Source organism: Bicyclus anynana, chromosome 1 (genome assembly GCF_947172395.1).
Source record: "Bicyclus anynana chromosome 1, ilBicAnyn1.1, whole genome shotgun sequence".
Classification (NCBI taxonomy): Eukaryota; Metazoa; Arthropoda; class Insecta; order Lepidoptera; family Nymphalidae; genus Bicyclus; species Bicyclus anynana.
The window spans coordinates 14,227,604-14,248,396 of record NC_069083.1 but is presented as its reverse complement, the minus strand read 5'-3'; the positions used below and the strand labels follow the sequence as shown (position 1 = coordinate 14,248,396).

Here is a 20,793-nt window from a genome sequence, read left to right as displayed (position 1 = left end):
CTATGGGTTTTATTTTCTCACCCCTTTTTGTACATCAAATAGTATGAAGGAGTTACGATAAATGTGCAGTAAATACCTCCCTGCCATAAATAGGTAGGCAATTATTAGGTCTAAACAAAATATACAAACATTTATACATTGTCTATTAAACGTGTATTGGATACTTATGCAAATTTTTAACTGGTACTAGTTGGAAAAATGTTTAGACTCCAAAACTTTTGCAAGTTAGTGTTTGAATACTTGCAAAGCATGCTAGACCTGTCTATGGGCATTTGAGAACGTGTATTCGTGCAAGTCTAAAAACTCAATCAATCAATTATAGTTTTATTTTAGTCCTGATTTTTATGCGGTTTTCAGTGATGGGTTTGAATTTCATTAGTGCATGTTCGGTGATAAGCGTTACGGTGACATCACCAGGGGACGCTTCAGTAAAATTTTCTTCGTGCAAAACCAAACCCACCATGGAATGGTGATGATATAATATTGTCTTTGGAGTGAGACGATGTCTATGCATTTTTCTCCAAAATTACTAGTCCGATTTTGATGTTGTTTCAAGTGATGTTTCTAATTTGGGTTTGGAAGTATTTCTGAGATGTAAAAATTCTTGAAAAGTTATAAAATCACATAATTCGTTTCATGGAAACGATGTTTCATAGTGTTCAAAAACGATCAAACATGCTTAACAACCTTTCCTCTCAAACTTGATTTTGATGTGACCATGCCTTGGGAACTTAGAAGAACGTGAAATCTTTATGAAGCAGCGCCATCTACATCCTAGATTTAAGATTCCAGGATAGTAAATACAATTACATAGATGTGTACGTACTAGAATGTTTTTAGAGATTAAACCCGTGTAAGTACGGAAAAAAAACCGAAAAAAAAGAATTATTTATCCTTTTAATTTTGACGCGTAATAGAAAGAATGTGTGTGTATTTCTAAAGCAAAGGGATTATTAAAGAAAAACAGTAAAGTGTACATTAATTTCAACGATTTTCCACATAGTCATTTGGCCTAGTGGTGCATAACAAAGATTCAATATAATAATCCTGAGTTCGAGCCTGGGGGTAACAAAGGAAAACTTTTTGTCTTTTTTTTTTGTTTTTCTCAATTGGTTTCTTCAACTATTATAAAATCAAAAATGTCTCTCCTTTAAAAAAAATATGCATTATTATTTTTATACTTTTTACTATACTAAAAATACCGTATCTAGTCACTAGATGGCGCTATCACATTCGTTCCGAAAAAAGTTCGAGTAGCCTATCTATTTCCAATAATACACTGTAATCTTTGGATGTGACCACGTCTTAAAATTCGACGGAGCCGTCTGCACACTCAAAAAAAGATGACGTCATGCGTTGTTTCCTCGCTCTAGGGTTGCCAACTTTTTTACAAGAAATAAAGTACCTATTCTCTAGTCTATGAGGATTATTAAAACTATTTTTGAAAAATGAATGGTTGCATTTTTCAAAAGAAAATGTTCGTTTTTCTACCATCAGTATTTTCATGACGTTGTCGCGTTCAACTATCGTCAGTAAACCGAGTAATCGACTTTACAGGCAACCGTTTTCATTAGACAATGTTTGTTTTTAACGCTTCAAAGTTCAAACATGCTTCAAACGTATTATGTTTGACATTTCATCATGCAGTTTGACAGACGCTCAAAACAAAGAAGTTTGATTTTACGAAATCATCAACGAGCTCGCATCTCAGACCAATTACAAAAGGACCTGACTAACTAGATGTTACCCCTCTGTCGAAGATCTAGAATCAAGGATCTAACGCGTATGTGTAAACTGTTGTTAAAAAAATATGTTTCATTGTTGTAATTGTTTTTGTCGTGTAAAAAGCTCACTAAAATGCTGGTTTGTGTAGTTAAAAGGCATAACAAATGGTCAACAACATTTAGTTTACTAAAAGATAAAGTTACGTTTAATTAGAAAGTATTTCTAATAATTTTGTTGGTATATGGTAGCCCGGGGGTAAAAGGAAAAGACACCAAGCACTGCTCGACTGTCCCATATATTAATTAGTAAAATATAGTGAACAACAGATGGAAGAACCGAAAATCCCACTAACATTATAAACGCGAACGTTTGTATCGATGTTAGTATGGATGTTTGTTATTCTTTAATGCTGCAACTACTGAAGCGATTTGGCGAAGACGAAGTCGCGGGCGTCCGCTAGTAACTGATAATATGACAAAGTGTGCGCAAGATAAGAGCAGTGATAGCCCAGTGGATATGACCTCTGCCTCCGATTCCGGAGGGTGTGGGTTCGAATCCGGTCCAGGGCATGCACCTCCAACTTTTCATTTGTGTGCATTTTCAGAAATTAAATATCACGTGTCTCAATCGGTGAAGGAAAACATCGTGAGGAAACCTGCATACCAGATAATTATCTTCATTCTCTGCGTGTGTGAAGTCTGCCAATCCGCATTGGGCCAGCGTGGTGGACTATTGGCCTAACCCCTCTCATTCTGAGAGGAGACTCGAGCTCAGCAGTGAGCCGAATATGGGTTGATGACAAGTGCGCAAGATAAGTTTGCGCGTGGCCAAAATCGGAACTACTATATCTATATATCTTGGCGGGTAAAAGAGATCACTAAACTATATTCTTGCATAAAGCAACTCAATTGCGCCATCAGTCATGCGCAGACTTATCTTGCGCGCACTCTACATGAATTTACGAGAATAAACAATATCCACAGATAATAAACGCCTTATTACAAACCTGTAATTTTGGTTTGGGTTAATTAGGTCATACGACCCGGTAGGAGGTAACGGTCGCAGGCCGCAGTCGCGAGTCGCGGTCGCCAAGAACCAAATGCTACCTTATCATAAGTGCAATATTATTCCATTTATAATTGGTCTGAGGCTCGCAAAGAGTATGATTGAAGCTACTATATCATGAATCTGTGGTACTTCTTCTTCTTCTTTCTTGTTTATCTGTGGTAATTTTAAATTTACATTATTACTCTGTGATTTACATGTCAATTTGACGTCTGTGATGTCATTGTCAAAAATGTTATTGTTTGTTTGATATGGTTTTTAATTTTAAATTAATTTAATAACGTAATTTAATGTTAAATAACTGGAGGAATTAAATCGTAAGTAATCCATTTAAAAACATAGAGTTTGTTAATAGATTGATCACGAGCAGTAGATACAGATATTTTAATTAAACGTTACTTATCGAAACAATATTTTTTTAAGGTTATGTTAGAAACTTTATGTGAAATTAACCTTAAATATTAATTACTACACTAATTATTAAATATTTATCACTAAACTATATACAATTTGAATTATCTCACTACTGAATATATTAGCGTAACATGATATAAGCAGTCATACAGAATTAAATTATATAAAAAAATAATAAATTTTCGAAAGCCTTCGTGGCGCATTGGTGTGCGCGGTTGATTTACAAAACGGAGGTCCTGGGTTTGATCCCCGGGTGGGTCGATTGAGGTTTTCATAATTTGTCCAGGTGTGGCTGGTGGGAGGCTTCGGCAAAGATGTACCGCCAAGCGATGTCATATAGATACCAAAATGGGTGTGAATTTTCATGCTATGCATAACAAGTTAGCCTGCTTCTATCTTAGATTGCATCATCACTTACCGTCAAGTGAGATTTCAGTCAAGGGCTAACTTGAAGAGAATAAAAAAAATACTTAAGATGTTTTATTTACTAAAACATGGCTTTGTTGTTTACTGTCTCTAGGTTCTTCAAACGCAGCAGTCAAGTTTTCGAAGTTCTATTGAAATATTCTTGCATATCAAAAAGAGAAAAAAGTATTGTATTTATTCTCAAGTGCAATCTTATTAAACTTATCAACTTGGCCGAGATCAAGGTCGCAAGAACGAGATTGCATTCCCTTATTGTGACGGGTGTAGGGCTAAGAATCTTCTTTAAAATTGTGTGATTGTGACTACACTCCCCTTAACCGCTTCTCCCTGTCCAGCCAAATTTGGTATAAGCCTAAAAGAGTTCATAATGCATTTCTCGTCAGGGCTGCAATAATAACTCTAATAGGCTTATAAGAAATTTGGCTGCACAGGGAGAAGCAGATAAGAGGAGTGTAGTGTTATCAAGAGATTTTGCTGGTATTCCTCTCAAGTCTGAAACAAACATAATCCACTGCTACAACAAATTACATAACCCTAGGCGGTTTAGATATGGGTTTCAACATTTTAAATGAGAACTTATTCCATATGAGTCTGTTTTGCTATAGTGAAAATATTTATTTTTTCTATTTTTTATTTTATTCTTTACAAGTTAGCCCTTGATTACAATCTCACCTGATGGTAAGTGATGATGCAATCTAAGATGAAAGCGGGCTAACTTGCAAAGCGGAGGATGAAAATCGACACACCCTTTGGTTTCTAACAGACCGGAACGCTAAATCGCTTAGCGGCACGTCTTTGTCGATGCATTTCTCGTCAGGGCCGCAATAATAACTCTAATAGGATTATAGCAAATTTGGATGCACAGGGAGAAGAACTTAAGAGGAGTGTAGGTATCCGATAAGTGTATGTACCTGCAGCGCTAACGGCAGGACAAACGATTAAACTGATCGTGTGTTGGTCGCGATCTGCATGATGTCATTCACATGGTTCTGTTGTTAGTGCTGCATGCATGTGGGCTTATCGGATGGTGAGTGGCTAGCATAAGGCGTGTAACACCATAATCGTTAATCCAACATGTCACCCAGTTCCACTATAATATATAGGGTGCTCGGGAGTATTTCCCACTCTAGGGTTATATACATTAAGAAAAAATAATTAAAAATGTCTAAGGAACATGTGTTCTAAAATGAATATTTTATAGTAAAAAATATTTTTTAAATTGTGTCCAATATATCGCATCCTTATATTATGACCTAGCCAAACTTATTCATTGATAAATATCATGAAGTAGCTTACTAGTGAAGTGGGGAGTGCTAATTGCAATATCTCGACGATATCGACAGTCTTACACCTACGATTACGTATTTTAAAATGCTAGGATAGATAAAGGCGTGTGGTACCTGGATAGTCGGAATTATTTGAATTACTTTGTATGAAAACATAGAAAGTATTTGTTTTTGAGTTTTAAAAAAATATCTATGCAGTTCGGCCCTTACAACTTGACTTGACTTGTCAACATCTTGAAGTTATAGGAAATACTCGAGCACCCTGTATAGTGGATCTGGGTGACATTGTCGCATGTAATCGTAATTTATTTGCGGATAATAGCAATTTAGATTAATTACTGTTCTAATATTAATTTTTTATTATTTATTATTAGGCACAGTGACGAACGAGCGCCAACTACTAAATATGATAAAGGAGGGCCTGTAAAAATAAAACTGTATCAATATAAACATTGCATGCATTACCGGTACATCCGGACCGAATACGGATCCGTCGCCGTTTTTGCGCCTTGACCCAAGTGGGCGTAACGGCGCAATAGGTCACGGGGGAGAGACGCGCGCGGGGGGCATGTTTGGACGGGCGTAGTAGCGTAGTGACGTCAGAGACGCGCTGTATCGACCCCCGGAGCCGTCACAACACCACCCCCCGCGCGGCCCCGTTAGCTCCGCGCATCTACGCAGCGCGCCGCCCGGAAGCCCGCACCAGCAGCTATAGAGCACCTATATGTCTGCTAACTAGGGTAACTGCGATGGTCACTTGAGATATCCAATGAAATTTCTTGAATATACTGCAGCGTAATAAGTTTTGTTTAGGTACTGTTATCATCTTCATCTCCTTTACCTTGTCCCACTTATGGGCTTTATACCTAATATTAATAAGCTTTTAAATAACGTACATAAGCGTTTAGTTATTTACCTACGCATTTGGTACGACTTCTGGTTAACACACCGTAATACGTATTTCTTAGATCTCGTATTATAAGTGCTTTCTTTAGGTTAGAGATTGACCATAATGAATAAAAATAATATAATTACCAAAACAAGCATAATTTATAGCATTTATAATTTGTAAGGTTTCCTCGAGCTAAAAAGCGTTTTAATAGATGTAAATGAATTCGTCCGAATTAATCTATACCTACCTACCTACTTAGACTAAATAATTTATAAGGTTAATAATAGATGCGATAATATGAAAAACAACATCTATCGATACTATTCGAAACTCGATATTAGCAATTCAATAAAATATAATATTACTCGCACCTACTCGACGTCCTCTAAAACAAAATTGGTGTAAATTTTTAAGCTGTGCTAAGATTACTTAATTTTATGTTTTGATAGCTGAATTACGCGGTAACTGTATACGCTAAATAGGTATATGTTCGTAATGTCCTTATCATACCAAGGTTTTCCTAATACATGTATTAAAAATAGGCCTTCGCGAGGTGAATTTTGTCAACATCTGAGGGTGCGAAGAAGTTGTGATTTGTATAATTTTCAGCAAAGTGTCGCTTGTTTCCATATAATCATCATGTTCGTGACCTTATCCCACATAAGAGGGTTGGCCAAATATGTCACGCTTCTACTCTTCTTCTTCTATTATTCGTCATCTTATCTACTTGCTGAATTGCTGTTCGTTAGTCTCGCTAAAACTCGAAAACGGCTGAACGGATTTCAATTCAATTTAATTCAATTCAATTTATTTATTTGCAATTGTACAGTTACATTAGCTGGTATACAATAAATGTTGAAATAGGTACATTATACAATTCGCCATATACTGGCATGCAAATTTCTTAAAACACTATCTAAAAATCACTAGTCAAAATAAATACAATATTAAATTAGTTTTTTACAATATCATATGCGCACTATATTTATTTATATATTTTTTTCTTTTTCTTCTCTTAAGTGTCAATAAATTACGTCAAAGTTTATTAAAAAATGACAATTAAATAATCTTTAATAGAATAATAACATTTCTTGAACAAAAATTCTTTGACCTTATTCTTAAATACGGCAGCACTCAAGTTTCTGTCGGCTAACTCTGGAGGCAGTTTATTGTACAATTTAGGCGCCATGTGAAATATGCTATTTTTATATAAAGATGTTTTATGCCATGTGTAACAGATTTTATTTTTTCTGCGTTTACTATCTGAATATTCAAACAATTGACTATTAGTTTTCATAAACACTAGTACCTCATAAATATACAGGCATGGGCAGGTCATAATTTTAAATTTTTCAAAATATGGTTTACACGAAACTGTAGGACTTAAATGCCATATTGATCTAATACACTTCTTTTGTGCTTTGAAAACTTTATCACGGTCAAATGAATTTCCCCAGAATATGATATCGTAGCGTATATTTGCTGTAACATATGCATTAAAAGCAATTAACACAGCTGACTGATTTATCTTATCTTGGTCTTGAAATGTTCGTGGAGGTATAGGGAAGGTTTAAAAGGTGAGAAAAATTAAAAGGTGAGAGAAATTGAGAATAATTGCCGGAAAATCCATAAAAACAATCCTTTTTTTATTTCCCATACAAACGTTTAACAGTCAAGGGGTAGGGTAAGGTAGGGGTAGGATAGCCAGCCACTGACCATCCAAAAAATTCATGAGTTTGCAGCGCTAACAAACAAACAGACCCACAAAGATAAGGTCACAAAGATGCTGTCATCTTACCACATTATCCAAATCACAACGAATTTCCCAAAAGAGATTGACTAAGACTATACTCATTAATATCTAGATAGATAAATATATATAAACCTGGTTGTAGGGCCGCCTACAGCTAGTCTATGTTTGAAGAGATATGAAACGGTGGACGTACTAGACATCCGCTAAAATCACTTTATTCGGCATCTATAATAATAGATACTATAAACATATAATGAACTAGCTGACGCCGCGCGGTTTCACCTACGTGGTTCCCGTTCCCGTAGAAAATCGGGAATAATATATACCCTATAGCCTTCCTCGATAAATGGGCTATCTAACACAGAAACAAACTCTTCAGCTTTATTTAGTATATATGAGGTGAAATTAAAATTATATTGATTACATTGCTGCAGACGCGTTGCGCTGTGTGTAAAGTTTGTTTACACAACAAAGTACTTTTACACACATTGTACATACCCCTCCGTACCTAACAACTGTTTGGTCTGCAATATGTGCCCCAAATAGTACTTCGTCAACGTCAATCCAATACATATTGAATGTCGAAGTCAAACACACTGAAATGTGTCCACAGTACCAACGAAGTGGTGGGGTGGGAACTTTCCTTTTGCTTTTTTTCCGTTTGAAGACCTTGACCTAATTCTGAAGGACGCAAAGTTACGCAGTTGCTATTGTTTTGAAACGTTGGCGGGTACGGTTCTCACTGGGTTAGAACGAAGCTTAACTCTGTTATATAACTGAATTGATCTATATTAACAATCATAACTGTAATTTAATCAGCTCATTAGGTATTGTTTAATTGATACTTACTGTTATTTTCATCTAGATTCATAAAGATTTGTTATCGCAATTCTGTAATCTGTTTCTATTCGATAGCTATTTAAACAGTCATAATTTCAATTACTTTTTATTCAAATGATTTTCTTTTACAGGTCACCAAAATGACGTAAAAATCCAATTTTCTCACCAAATACTACAAAAATACAATAATAATGAACGACAACACAGGCGTGGATAACAAGAAAGAACCTTTAAAAAAGTTTAAAAAGATTCCAGTTTACGTAGTAGAAGAACACAACGACGCTCTGCAGTTTATTTACGCAGCCATAGGAGGCAAGAAATTGCCGATAAAAGGCACAACGTTGCTGCATCTAGATGCGCATCCAGATATGCTTATAGATCGCAAATTAAAGGGGCGAGAGGCTCGGTCCGGTAGAAAAGTTTTGCCATTACTGCAAATAGAGAATTGGATTGTGCCCGCGGCGGCAGCTGGCCATATAGGTCGAGTGGCGTGGCTGAGACCACCGTGGGCGAAGCAATTTATTGACGGCACTCGCGTTGTGCGCGTAGGAGACCACCCCGCCTCAGGCTCGCTCCGTGTAGACAGCACAGAACCTTATTATCTGTCAGATGCATTGTATTCTGCGAACCTACTCAATGAAAAGGCATTTACATTTACCGTTGCGGAGCTTTCCGATGTCGACGAGGAACGAATAAATAAATTGGCTCTACATCTTGGTGTAGACCATCCGTATGTTCTTGATATAGATTTGGATTTTTTCAGTACTGGCAATCCGTTTCGTAATTTGTTTGAAGAAATTGAATTATACGACCGATTGGAAACTATTTTCAGTTCAAATCTACCGACTGACAGGGACGAGAACACACTAGAAGCCTTTACAGAACTAAGAGAATCTCAATTGCAAGAACTTGAAAATCTATTTGAATGCTTAGAAAAGTTTGGCAATTTAGAGCTGTATGACGGACCCGACACCGAAGTATATAAAAAGGTAGCAATTAATTATTTTGACGTAAAATATCAAGGTTAGCTATTAGTGTAAAATCAGATCACATTAATATTATGAATTTGAAAGGTGTCTGGATATTGTTGTTCGACCACACAAATGGCAGTGCGGAAATTGGCACAAAGATAAACCTTGGCCTGCAGTAACAATCCCGCGGGATAACAGAATATTCGTGCGGACAAACTTGTAGGCGGCAACTAAGTACCTACCTATATATCCCATCGATATAATTATTATATCGATATGCAATCGAAATCTAATATCATTTAAAATGTATTTAAAAAGGAATCCGCAGAAGAACTAAAGTCACCGACATAGCTCAACGAGTCGCGAAGCTGAAGTGGCAATGGGCGGGCCACATAGTTCGAAGAGCCGATGGACGTTGAGGTCCCAAGTTGCTAGAATGGCGATCCCGTACTACAAAGCGCAGTGTTGGTCGACCCCCCACCAGATGGACTGACGACATAACGCTAGTCGCAGGGATTCGCTGGTTGCAGGCGGCTCAGGATCGTGATATTTGGAAGTCCTTACAAAAGGCCTATGTCCTGCACCGGACATTCATCGGCTGATATGATGATGATGATGATAAACTGTAAATATGTATATTAATCTAATCCATGACGCTCTTCTAAGAGAGTCATACGGAAGTTCATTTAAACAGAACTTTATTTCTAATAAGCTAAAAATGTTAAACCAAAACGTTTAGGTATACCGTATAACAATGAGTTTTAAAACATTGTAACATGCATTGTTTGTTTGGATCAAGTCTTGCAACTGAACCACAGAATACATAGTAAAAGACTAAACTTTGAAATTTTTACCCCTATCTGACTGAGCGTAAAGGTTCATCACGATATTTCGAAAACCGCTTGACGTACAAAGATGAAATTCGGCAGGAAGGTAATTTGTAGTTAGTAGATATTCACTAAGAATGAATTTTGCGATAGGGCCGGATTAAAGAGGTATTGCACACGTTTAGTTCGGATGAAAATGCACGGATAGCTAAGTGACGTTTAACTAAATTAAACACGTCGGCTGACGGACTAGTTGTGTAGCCCCACATTTCGCGTATAAAAGAGTATCACCATTGCAGGGCTGTTCTTCTCACACTGTACGAGAGAAGTATCACTTCATACAATCAATTAAAATCTTATTTCTGGAAAATGATCATTAATAATAATAATTTGGTCTCCCAGGTTTGTGATATATTTGAACTAGTTACTGCAGAAGCGAATAGATTAGGCCAAGCCCCTGACTGGTGGTTGATATTCGCTGCGGGTTGCACAAGAGACCAAGGTGGATTGCCGTATCACATAAGCACGGAGGAAGAAATAAGAACCGCCATTACGAAGACTCTTAAACAATTTTTACATAATTTGCCACCTCCTGTCTTGATTACTATCGCTAGATCTACAGATGATGGATATTGTCCGGCGGACCAAGTACGTTTTATTCATTCGTTCGTTCGTTATCAACCCATATTCGGCTCACTGCTGAGTACGAGTCTCCTCTCAGAATGAGAGGGGTTAGGCCAATAGTCCACCACGCTGGCCAAATGCGGATTGGCAGTCACACACGCAAGGGATGATGACAGTTTTTTGAATTGTATATAAATTAACAGTACGCTAATAGTAAAGCAATTTTGTAAAAGTAACAAGGTATCTGCGACCATTACTTTCGGAGCTACAGGGATTTAAAGGGTCAGATTTGCGGCGCTGCCGCGGATCCCTGATAAACGCCCCATACAAAATGGTACGAACTTATGACGTCGTAGGCAATTAATGATCGTTAGATTTGTATAGGCGTTTAAACAAAATTAATAATATCTTTGTTATTTCTGCGTTTATGTTTATAGTTCATATATTAAAAAATGTAACATTTAATGTAAGGAAGCTAAAACTGTATGAATTTTCATCTAATTACGATAAAATATTTTTAGTAGATTTTGAAATTTTATAATCTTATTTATTTTGCAAATATCCAGTCAATCTTTGCTTTTTATGTATAAATTAGTTAACATTGACCTTATTTACTCGAATGTATCATAAAAATCAATATATTCAAACCTAGTCATCATCCCCATTCTCTGGTATGCAGGTTTCCTCACGATGTTTTCCTTCAAAGATTGGGAAACGTGATACTTAATTTCTTAAAATGCACACAACTACGTTACCTACGTACGTTTTATTATGACACTAATATTTTAAAGGCGAAAGTTTGTGTGTGTGTGTGTGTGTAAGTATGAGTCGTGTAAATAATCTTACCATCAGGTGAGGTTGTAGTGATAGGCTTATAAGAATAAAAAAAGAAGATAAGAAACCTATGCCGAAGAAGAATAACCATCGATTGATATGACGAAGATGATAGTAGTATAGACACTATGATAGATGCTCAAATGCTAATAAAATGTTATCTATCTCCTTTGCAGGTGGAACAGATCCAGTCACTCGTACTCGAAACAATCAAAGAAGTTTTTGATACAGACGACCCTAATTTATATTATTTAAATACTAAGAATCAAAGTTGAATTGTTCCTATAATATACCATTTTTTTATTTATCTAATTTTGTTTAATTTATTCCCTGACTTCACCAGATCAGCAATCAGGATAAAATCGAAAACTCTTTTAATACTATTTTTTTATATGTCTATGTCAGATATTTTCCCTACACTTGTGTTTTAGTTTACATACATGAAATTCAAATGCACTGAAAAATTGAGGCAACACACCTTTCATAATTATCAAAAAAATACTTTTTTTTTACCCGATTGGAGAAGGAGGGTAACGTTTTTCCCATTTGTTTCTAAGGCTATTTCATTTATTTCCCCATAGATTTGAGAGTCGGTACAGAGTACATGAAGGTCTATTTCCTACGCGCAAAGTTGATAATGCAATACTGCTGCAAAAAAAGAGTTGTGTTTTAAAAACGCTATCGTGAGCATGTACTCGGGAATGCGTTTGTTATGTTTGAACGCTTTTCGTCCGTTAAAAAACCTCTCGTGCGAATGGTGGCATAAGGTATGTAAGTCAACGAAACGAGTCAACGATAGGCAACGAAACGTGTTATTTCGGACGAGTCATGATTAGGTAGGTGAGTAGGTACATGAGGTGATAAAATTAACGTAGCAGTGGTTTTAATTTGCTTGTTATCAATAATTGACCCGGCCACTGACGAGTTGACACTGGACCCTGCTAACTACGCCGCCTCTTAGCTCCGCGTTGCGAATCTTATATGCTCGACGTGAACAACATTGAGCTAATTTAATATACGACTTTTATAACCAAGAGCAAGGTCATCTATTGATCCTAATGGAAATTTACGAAGTTTTTAGACATGGCTACTCAAGAGGCACGAATTTTTTGAAGTCTTAAGAACATGTATGAAATCCTAGGTAGATAGCTCGTATTCTTACGTTCCCAAATTATTATCATCATCATCCAGATCTAAGCCCCATGTCCTTACAAGAGATTAGACTAGACCCACAACGATGCTAATGCAGGGCTTAGGGTGATGTTTGCTTTTGTAACGAATAACGATCACTATCAGATGTTAATTATAATGACCCAGGAGTGACGGTGTAGCGTGCTGTCTGAGACAGGGGTGTAACATCGCCAACTTACCAACTCCCAAGCTTGTAATTTTTACTGGGAACTTCTTCAAAAAACTTATCGAATAATAGGACTCGAAGCCATATAAGCTAACCAATATGATGAATTGATTGCACCGGAAGCTACATAATTGCTCTGATAAGAAAATAAGAGCTAATACGTTACGCGGCATATCTGCATAGAACGTGGAAAGCCAGAAACATCTCTTATAAACACAAAAAAATTGTTTTGTCCATACACCGATATTTCCAATATTTACTTATGCAGCTGAGACCTGGACGATCAAATCAGCTAATCGGCATCTCATAGACGCTTTTGAGATGTGGTGCTGGAGAAGAATGCTCTTTATTCCGTGGACAGCACATACTCATAGAACCAATGCATCGGTGTTGAAACAACTTAACATCTCGAAGATACTGTCCGCCACCTGTCTTCAGAGGATCATCGAGTAGGTACTTCAGCTACATTGCTAGGAGAGAAAGAGATAACTTAGATGAGCTAGTACCTAATCACTTACATTGACAAAGTGGAAGAAAAGAGACCTCGAGGACGTAGCCCGAAGTTCATATTGCCTCGAGGATACCTTTTGCAAAAAAAAAAATTAAGTCCTCTGCCTACTCCCCAGCCAGGCTTGCCTCGAATAACTACCCAAAAATGTCAATCAGCTCGGTACCTCGGTATAATCGGATAAAGATTCTGTTTGTCGCCGATTGGACCTTATCTGGGTATTGGTTGCTTGCGTGTGATCAGACAGACACAGAACAGACATCGCTAAATGCTAACGTTACTTCTTATATCTGATGGACCTGCCATTGCATAGCTTTAAGCAATGTGTTAAAGAAGCATTTACTTAGTCGAGGTTAGAGGTAATAATAATTAGTCAACTGACGTATCAAAAGTGCTTGTAAACTGAGCCTACTTGAAATGAATGAATTTTCATTTTGATTGTACCTAACTGTGTAAGCCAATGGAGTGAAGTCGTCAAAGCGAAGCTCGACTGAGTCTTCTAGTTTGCTATAAGCATCGGGGTAGACGACGGAGCCTGAACAAGCACTAAAAGCACTTGCTACTCATGTAAAACTAAATGACGCAATATTATTTTATAACTACTCTCGTTAAGAATTATGAGAATGCATTTGGCAGTTGGCACACACATTGTGCGGCATTGCGCCTATTCTTATGTCGCTTTTTCGTTGCGGTGCATAAAATATAGCAGTTCTTTAGAAATATGTTGAAGTTTGTGGCTTACTTATAAAACTAGTTGAAATGTATCTTACCGTATTTTATACTTATTGATACTCGTTGTCTATAAGATTTTTATCACGTCTTTTTAGTTCGCCATCTCACGTCAAAACTCTTGTTATTTAGGTAAGCATTAGGTACCTACTCGTATTTAAATATAGACACACAAAACTTATGTACAAGATAGGTTTAAATTGAAAGCCACCGAGAATAACAGTACAGAATAAACTAACAAGCCAATGTTATTCGAAAAATTAAAGTACTTGAGAATTTTTAATTTTTCAGGCAACGTTCTTTTATTTTTCAAGCGTTTAATACTTTTGTTTATAATTGTACCTGCGCGGATGACCGCCATCTACATGATGAGAATGATCTATTGCTGATTTTCTTGCCGGCTCTTCCCAGTAGAATCACTACGTACACCTACACAGCAGTATGTAGCTCCAGATCATAATAACACTGATCGGACAAACAATTTAGTCCTTCGATTGGGGGCGATTGGGGTCAACTGCACATCGAAGTGGCCACACTCGAGTCTCATTATTAACGTTGAATTACATCATGCGGCGACCATGTCTGAAAGTTATCAATTAAATCCAATCAATAGTGTTAATGGCCAATGTACCACAAACGCGAGTAGGAGGCTTATGAATGCATCGTTCAAGACAACAATTAGTGATCTAGTATATTTAGTATTCTATTTTCTACCTATCTACTTGTTGTTGTATCTAGCAATGCACACATGAATTAGGGCCGTTTTCCAATGAATTTGAAGTGGCAATGGGGGGGGAGACATAGTTCGAAGAGCCGATTATGGTTGGGGTCCCAAGATGCTGGAATGGCGACCCCGCACTAGAAAGCGCAATGTTGGTCATCCCCCCACCAGGTGGACTGACGAAATCAAGGAAGTCGCAGGGATTCGCCGCATGCAGGCGGCTCAGGTCCCTACAAAAGTCCTATGTCCTGCATTGGATGATCATCGGCTGATATGATGAAGGCCGTTTTCGAGTTTTCATTTATAACATTCCTGTAAGAGGCTTAATACTTGGAAGTTGTATTTTATTGTACCAAGTGAACCAAAAGCTACATTTTTTTTTGAAACTCTAGGTGGGACTTAGACTCTTTGCCAGCGTGATATAGACATATTATGCCATTCATTATTTTGAGCCGATCGACGTCCACTACTGGACATAGGTCTTTTTATGGATTTCCAAACATCACAGTCTTGAGCCAACATCGATCGACCGATCGACTGATCGATCGACAACATCCAGCGGTTTCCTGTAACCCGCTGGATGTTGTCGATCCAACTTTTGAGGGGTCGACCAACACTGCATTGTGATGTGTCATTAATAGAACGAACAAGAAACAACGTAAGTGCAAAGATATAAGTAAAATCCGTCTGCATTCCACGTCTGCATTGCAAACGTTCATTGTCCTCTAATCAGAAGTCAGAACCTGTCGGTCTAATAAATATTAAATAATGAGATTGGTATTAATCATATTAAATGGATAGTTAACTATTTTAAATTAATTACTGATTGGCCTAAAAATAAACAACTTTAAAAACATGATGCATAGGAACAGAAAACTACTAGGTATAGACAGGCAATTCAAATAAAATGTGTGTTCAAAAAAATACGCTTCATACTTAGAATGTTGAAGGTCTTGTCTAGACCCTAAAAATCTTTTAATGCTACTATAGTCCAAACTCTATAATTTGCTTCCGTATGTACTTATCTAATCGGGGATTTTGTGACAAATACGCCGATATCATTGAATCGGCTTATCGGATCGGAGTTTCATCTTGTACGCGTACATTATTAACACTGACTCAATAAAAAAATCCGCATCATAAATTGGGCCTATTAGTTAACAAATTCAGATGCCACAGACGCACAGACAAACACGTCTCTAACGTATAACTCTCTTTTTAACGAATCGAAGGAGGTGAAGCCTTTTTGGCCATCATCAAAATTAAATAACCTAAAAAGGAGGAGGTTTCTCAATTCGACCGTATATACTGTTTCTCCGAGCTTCTCCGTCTGGAACGGTTGAAGCGATTTTAATGGGACTCACTGGAAAAAAGAGGGTATTATAGAGCAACATATAGGCTTATTCTCTCGTAAAAATATGATTCCTACGGGATTTCTGAACAACACAACTTCACGCGTACGAAGTCCGAGCGTCCGCTAGTCATCTAAGTATGATACACTCCTTCCTTTAGAGGGCTGCCAGACATATTTGAGTCAGAGGTTTTCACGTGCGTCTAGTCACTAATGGGTATACCCACACTTGCCTGTAGTAACCATAAAATGGGCCGATGGTATGATATCCGCAAATGGTGTGATTAAAACCTTTATTGATGAATGGAAACATAATTTGCGTGTTTTAGAGATTCTGACCTCTTGTGGTAGTCAATAGGCTGTAGGTTTAAAATTACTCTGCGGCCAATAGGAGCGGAGTATCAATGTAAATGTGGCAAAAATGGGATAAAATTATTCCTTTTGAGAGCTAGTTACGAAAAAATCATGTAATGACGGAATGATTCCTCCTTACGCGGAAGAAGTCGTTCACTAGTGACGTGAATATTTATCTCATTTTGATTAGTTTAACATGCAGACCCAGTGCAGCAAAAAATGTTTTGTATGTAACGAATAAACTCAAAATCTACTGGACCAGTTTAATCGACATACCTATGAGTAGATACCTACTCTACTACATTTTTTGGAAAAACCCCCACTGGTTGCCTCAGTAAATTGGTTTGTTTACGAGTTTACCGTGTTACCATATACATACCTATCAACATTTAACGATAACGGTGGACAAAACATTAATCATCAGTTCGCATAAAATTGTTTTTTCTTGTTTTCATTAATTATGTAGGTAGGTAAGTATCTATATTCTCAGTAAACAACATCTTGTAGTTTATTTTTTATCTGCGATTTCATCTGATTATGAAGTGACAATAACCAATAACCATAGTGTCAAAGTCCCCGACATAGCTCAACGAGTCACGAAGCTGATATCCTAAGTAGCATTGCGCGGCGCACATAGTTTGAAGAGCCGATGGACGTTGGGATGTGCTGGAAAGGCGACCCCGTACTAGAAAGGGGAGTGTTGGTCAACCCCCGACCAAGTAGACTGACGACATCAAACGAGTCGCAGGGATTCGCTGGATGCAAGCGGCCCAGGATCGTGAAGTTTGGAAGGCCTATATCCTGCAGTGGACGTCCATTGGATGATATGATGATGACGTACGTACCTACGTATGAACATGTAAGGTTCTATAGATCCTCATATGTTTATTCAAACTAGATCCCTCGTCTCATGTCAACTAGTAATTTTTAAGATCATAGCTCATTAGACCCTCCCGGCGTCTGTTAACACCACCTCGTCGCTCGGCGTGCAGTCATTGTCAGACTTTCTACGTTTCTTTAGAACAGAGTTCTACGCACGGAGAACTTCAAGCGGCTGCTGATGGAAGCAACGTCGCGTGGTCAACAAGAGTATATTGTGTTTTCCGCGAATACATGGGCAGTTTCAAGTTTGTCATGAACCATCACTAGGTGTAAACGTATGTATTATTATGATTATGAAGGGAAGTTTACCGTCGCTGCTGGTTGGCTCGAATGAGCTGGAACCTTTAAGTAAGTACATTTTGTGAGGTCCAAATAGTATGAAATGGTGTATTTCATTCAAAATACTTAGCGTGTTTATCGGTGGTAACCTATTTTCTAGTATATGATATAACGTATAATTAAATAATTAACCTTAATTAAAATGTAGTCAATAAAGAACTCATAAAGTTCCGCTATGTCCGCCTGTCGATCTGTCCTCTCGCGGTAAGCACACAGTACTGGGATGCTGTAATTTTTAGTGACGGCCTTTACTGCCAAGGCTCAACAATAGATCAATTTTTTTTAGGTAAACATGTACTAATGGATTTTCTAATAGAAAGGAAACTACAGAACAAAAGAGTGATTAGTATAGGTTATCTAATAAGCGTGCCTCAGCCTATACAATATGCAATGTATAATTCTTACTCGTAGATACAATAATAAGTTCGCGGCACAAAAAAAACACACGATTCGGCAGAGACATAGGAATGTTGTTTTGATACATTTGCCTGTTGAATTAGCAAATTTTTTATTTTCGTACTTCGTAAGTTGTAAAAAATCCAACACAACCTGATTGTGAGTAATCTGTTTATTATGATCTTACAAAATCCGGTCTTTCTTTTATAAAAAAATTGCTATTTCTTGAACCGACTTATAAAACAGACTGATGTTCTTGATACTGTCGGTGTCAGTACGTATATTTTTTGTTTTTGGTTATTATACTTAGGTACATAATTTTTTTCAGCGAGTGGCGCAGTGGGTGATCTGCCTGCAACGACCGTGGGTTCGATTGGCAGAATAAGGAAATATTTCTGTGATGACCATTAGTGTGTTCTAATGTCTGTCGGTGGTTTATATTATTATAATGAAAAGTCATCAGCTTCTGATAGAAGAGTCGTGCTGAACAGAGCGCCAAATATGGGTTCTTGCTTGTTAATGATGATGATGAGGGATGATTTTCGATTTGGTGGCGATCATTATCAGGTGTTAGTGATAACGGGACTTATGGCTAAACATGCTCTCTGAACCACAAAGGAACTGGCTACGTAATATTATTTAAGATATCAGGGTTCAAAAGGGATTATTATTGTTCTTGGTAACGTCACTTTAATTTAACGGGCATTTTTTCAGATTTCTCTAAAAATGCTTGACTGACTACCAAAAGCTTTTTCCTACATGATAGAGGATACTCACGAGATGGTTTCATATACAATCAAAGACCATAGTGCTGATGCTGCAGTGGCTCTAACTACCCTCATCGACTGTAGGGATTTCAGTTAGTTGTGGCGGTGCAAGTTGGTTTTTATAAAAATATTTTTGATGTAGACGTCAAGTTTCACCGTCTGGCTGCGACTTGCGAGCTCTGTTCAGTCTGTGTTGGCGCTAGATGTTGACGAAGTGGTTAAAGGCGGAATGAGCTTTTAGCGTCACCGTAGGCGCCAAAGCGTTTAGAACAATCGCGTCCCCTAGCGCCCTACAGTACCGGACAGACCAAAAAAATAAGCACGCGGGAACAGGCGAGCTGCATTCCTCGACTGGGTCGTCGCTCGTCGGTCGGCAGTCGGCGCTCGGCGATTCGGCCCGGCAGCCCCGCGCGCGCCGCTGCCCCAGTCGTTTGCGCGCGTCGTTCGCGATAGCTTGTCTGTGTTATCCGCTCTCTATCGTGCGCTGTGTCTGTGTTTACAAGTGTTGTTTTTGGTTATTACCGAATATTATAATAACAAGTGAACGGTGCTTGTGGCAAAGTGATAACATTATTCTGTCTCGATTAACTGCGACGATTGATAAACAACAGTGGTGCGCGCTCAGACAAACACGGCAGGCGCCGGGCTCAGGTAGCGTTTCATATGTTTTCAATCTGATTACGTCTACGCTAATCTGGTTCATAATAATTACTGTCGTATGTTTATGCGTTTCGTGTGGGCACAGGTGCCGCGGGCCACGTGATGCGATGTAGTATTGATGTATGTACTTGTACGCCGCAAGCGACCACGTGGTTTGCTGCTGTAAACAACTGCCCTTCTCTGCGCACTCCGACAATCGTTCCCTCCTCCTGACGGCAACGTTTTGTCTTGTCGCACGGCCCCAATTCTCCCAATTCTCGTCTTATGAAATGGCCATTAGCCATACCTTCACCCTAAACTTCTATAGACGACAATAATATTATGTTCCCAGTAATTTATAGCTGTTACTATAGCAATACTTGAAACATACCAACTGTTTACTAATAATAAATCATCATTACACCGATTTGTTGATCGCTAAAGGATTGTTCAATGGTTTGTTGAAATTATTCGTATTTTTTTATTGTAAACAGTTAAATTGTTATTAATTGACTACATTAACTAAAAAATAAACCCAAAACAATTAACAGAGGTTAGTTTATTTATTACAACATTTATTTATTTTTTTAATGATAATTAATTATACATAAGTAGGTATATTATTATTAAGTTATGAACCAAGTGCGTACTTACTGAAACCGTGAATTTATTTTTACGCAGTAAGAAAAGCCTGCTTGCGTATGAATACTACTACTCGTATTATTATCAAAGACTAGCTGACGCCGCGCGTGGTTCCCGTTCCCGTAGGAATACGGAGATAATATATAGCCTATAGCCCTCCTCGATAAATGGGCTATCTAACACTGAAAAAAAAATTTAAGTCGGATCAGTAGTTCCTGAGATTAGCGCGTTCAAGCAAAGAAACAAACTCTTCAGCTTTAAAATATTAGTATAGATTTTATACTATTTTTTTTTATTAATTATTTATATTACAGTACGTACAAGTGACAATATCACTTGTACGTCGAAACTGAGGCGGACGAAAGTGGATCATTGTATTAAATTCATTTAGTTGCATAGTAAACAACTAAAGGAAAATTATTTAAACTAATAGATAACACCTAAACATAGG

General features: G+C 37.6%; 2 protein-coding genes across 3 annotated transcripts in view; both read left to right on the top strand.

The window, feature by feature from the left end:
• The first annotated feature begins 2,985 nt into the window (after window positions 1–2,985).
• LOC112052099 (UPF0489 protein C5orf22 homolog) lies at window positions 2,986–11,969 on the top strand. The gene is made up of 4 exons (XM_024091031.2): window positions 2,986–3,107; window positions 8,533–9,390; window positions 10,602–10,847; window positions 11,834–11,969. Exons 2-4 carry the CDS (start codon window positions 8,593–8,595, stop codon window positions 11,930–11,932), a joined length of 1,143 nt encoding a protein of 380 aa, XP_023946799.2. The 5' UTR covers window positions 2,986–3,107; window positions 8,533–8,592; the 3' UTR covers window positions 11,933–11,969.
• Window positions 11,970–19,339: 7,370 nt separating this feature from the next.
• The window catches only part of LOC112052096 (insulin receptor), a 108,292-nt gene continuing 106,838 nt past the window's right edge, over window positions 19,340–20,793 (top strand). Inside the window, exon 1 of one of the 2 annotated variants that reach the window (XM_052884286.1) lies at window positions 19,340–19,712. The gene's annotated coding sequence lies outside the window, so the exon portion shown is untranslated. The remainder of the gene's footprint in view (window positions 19,713–20,793) is intronic. The other variant, XM_052884298.1, reaches the window with a different exon arrangement.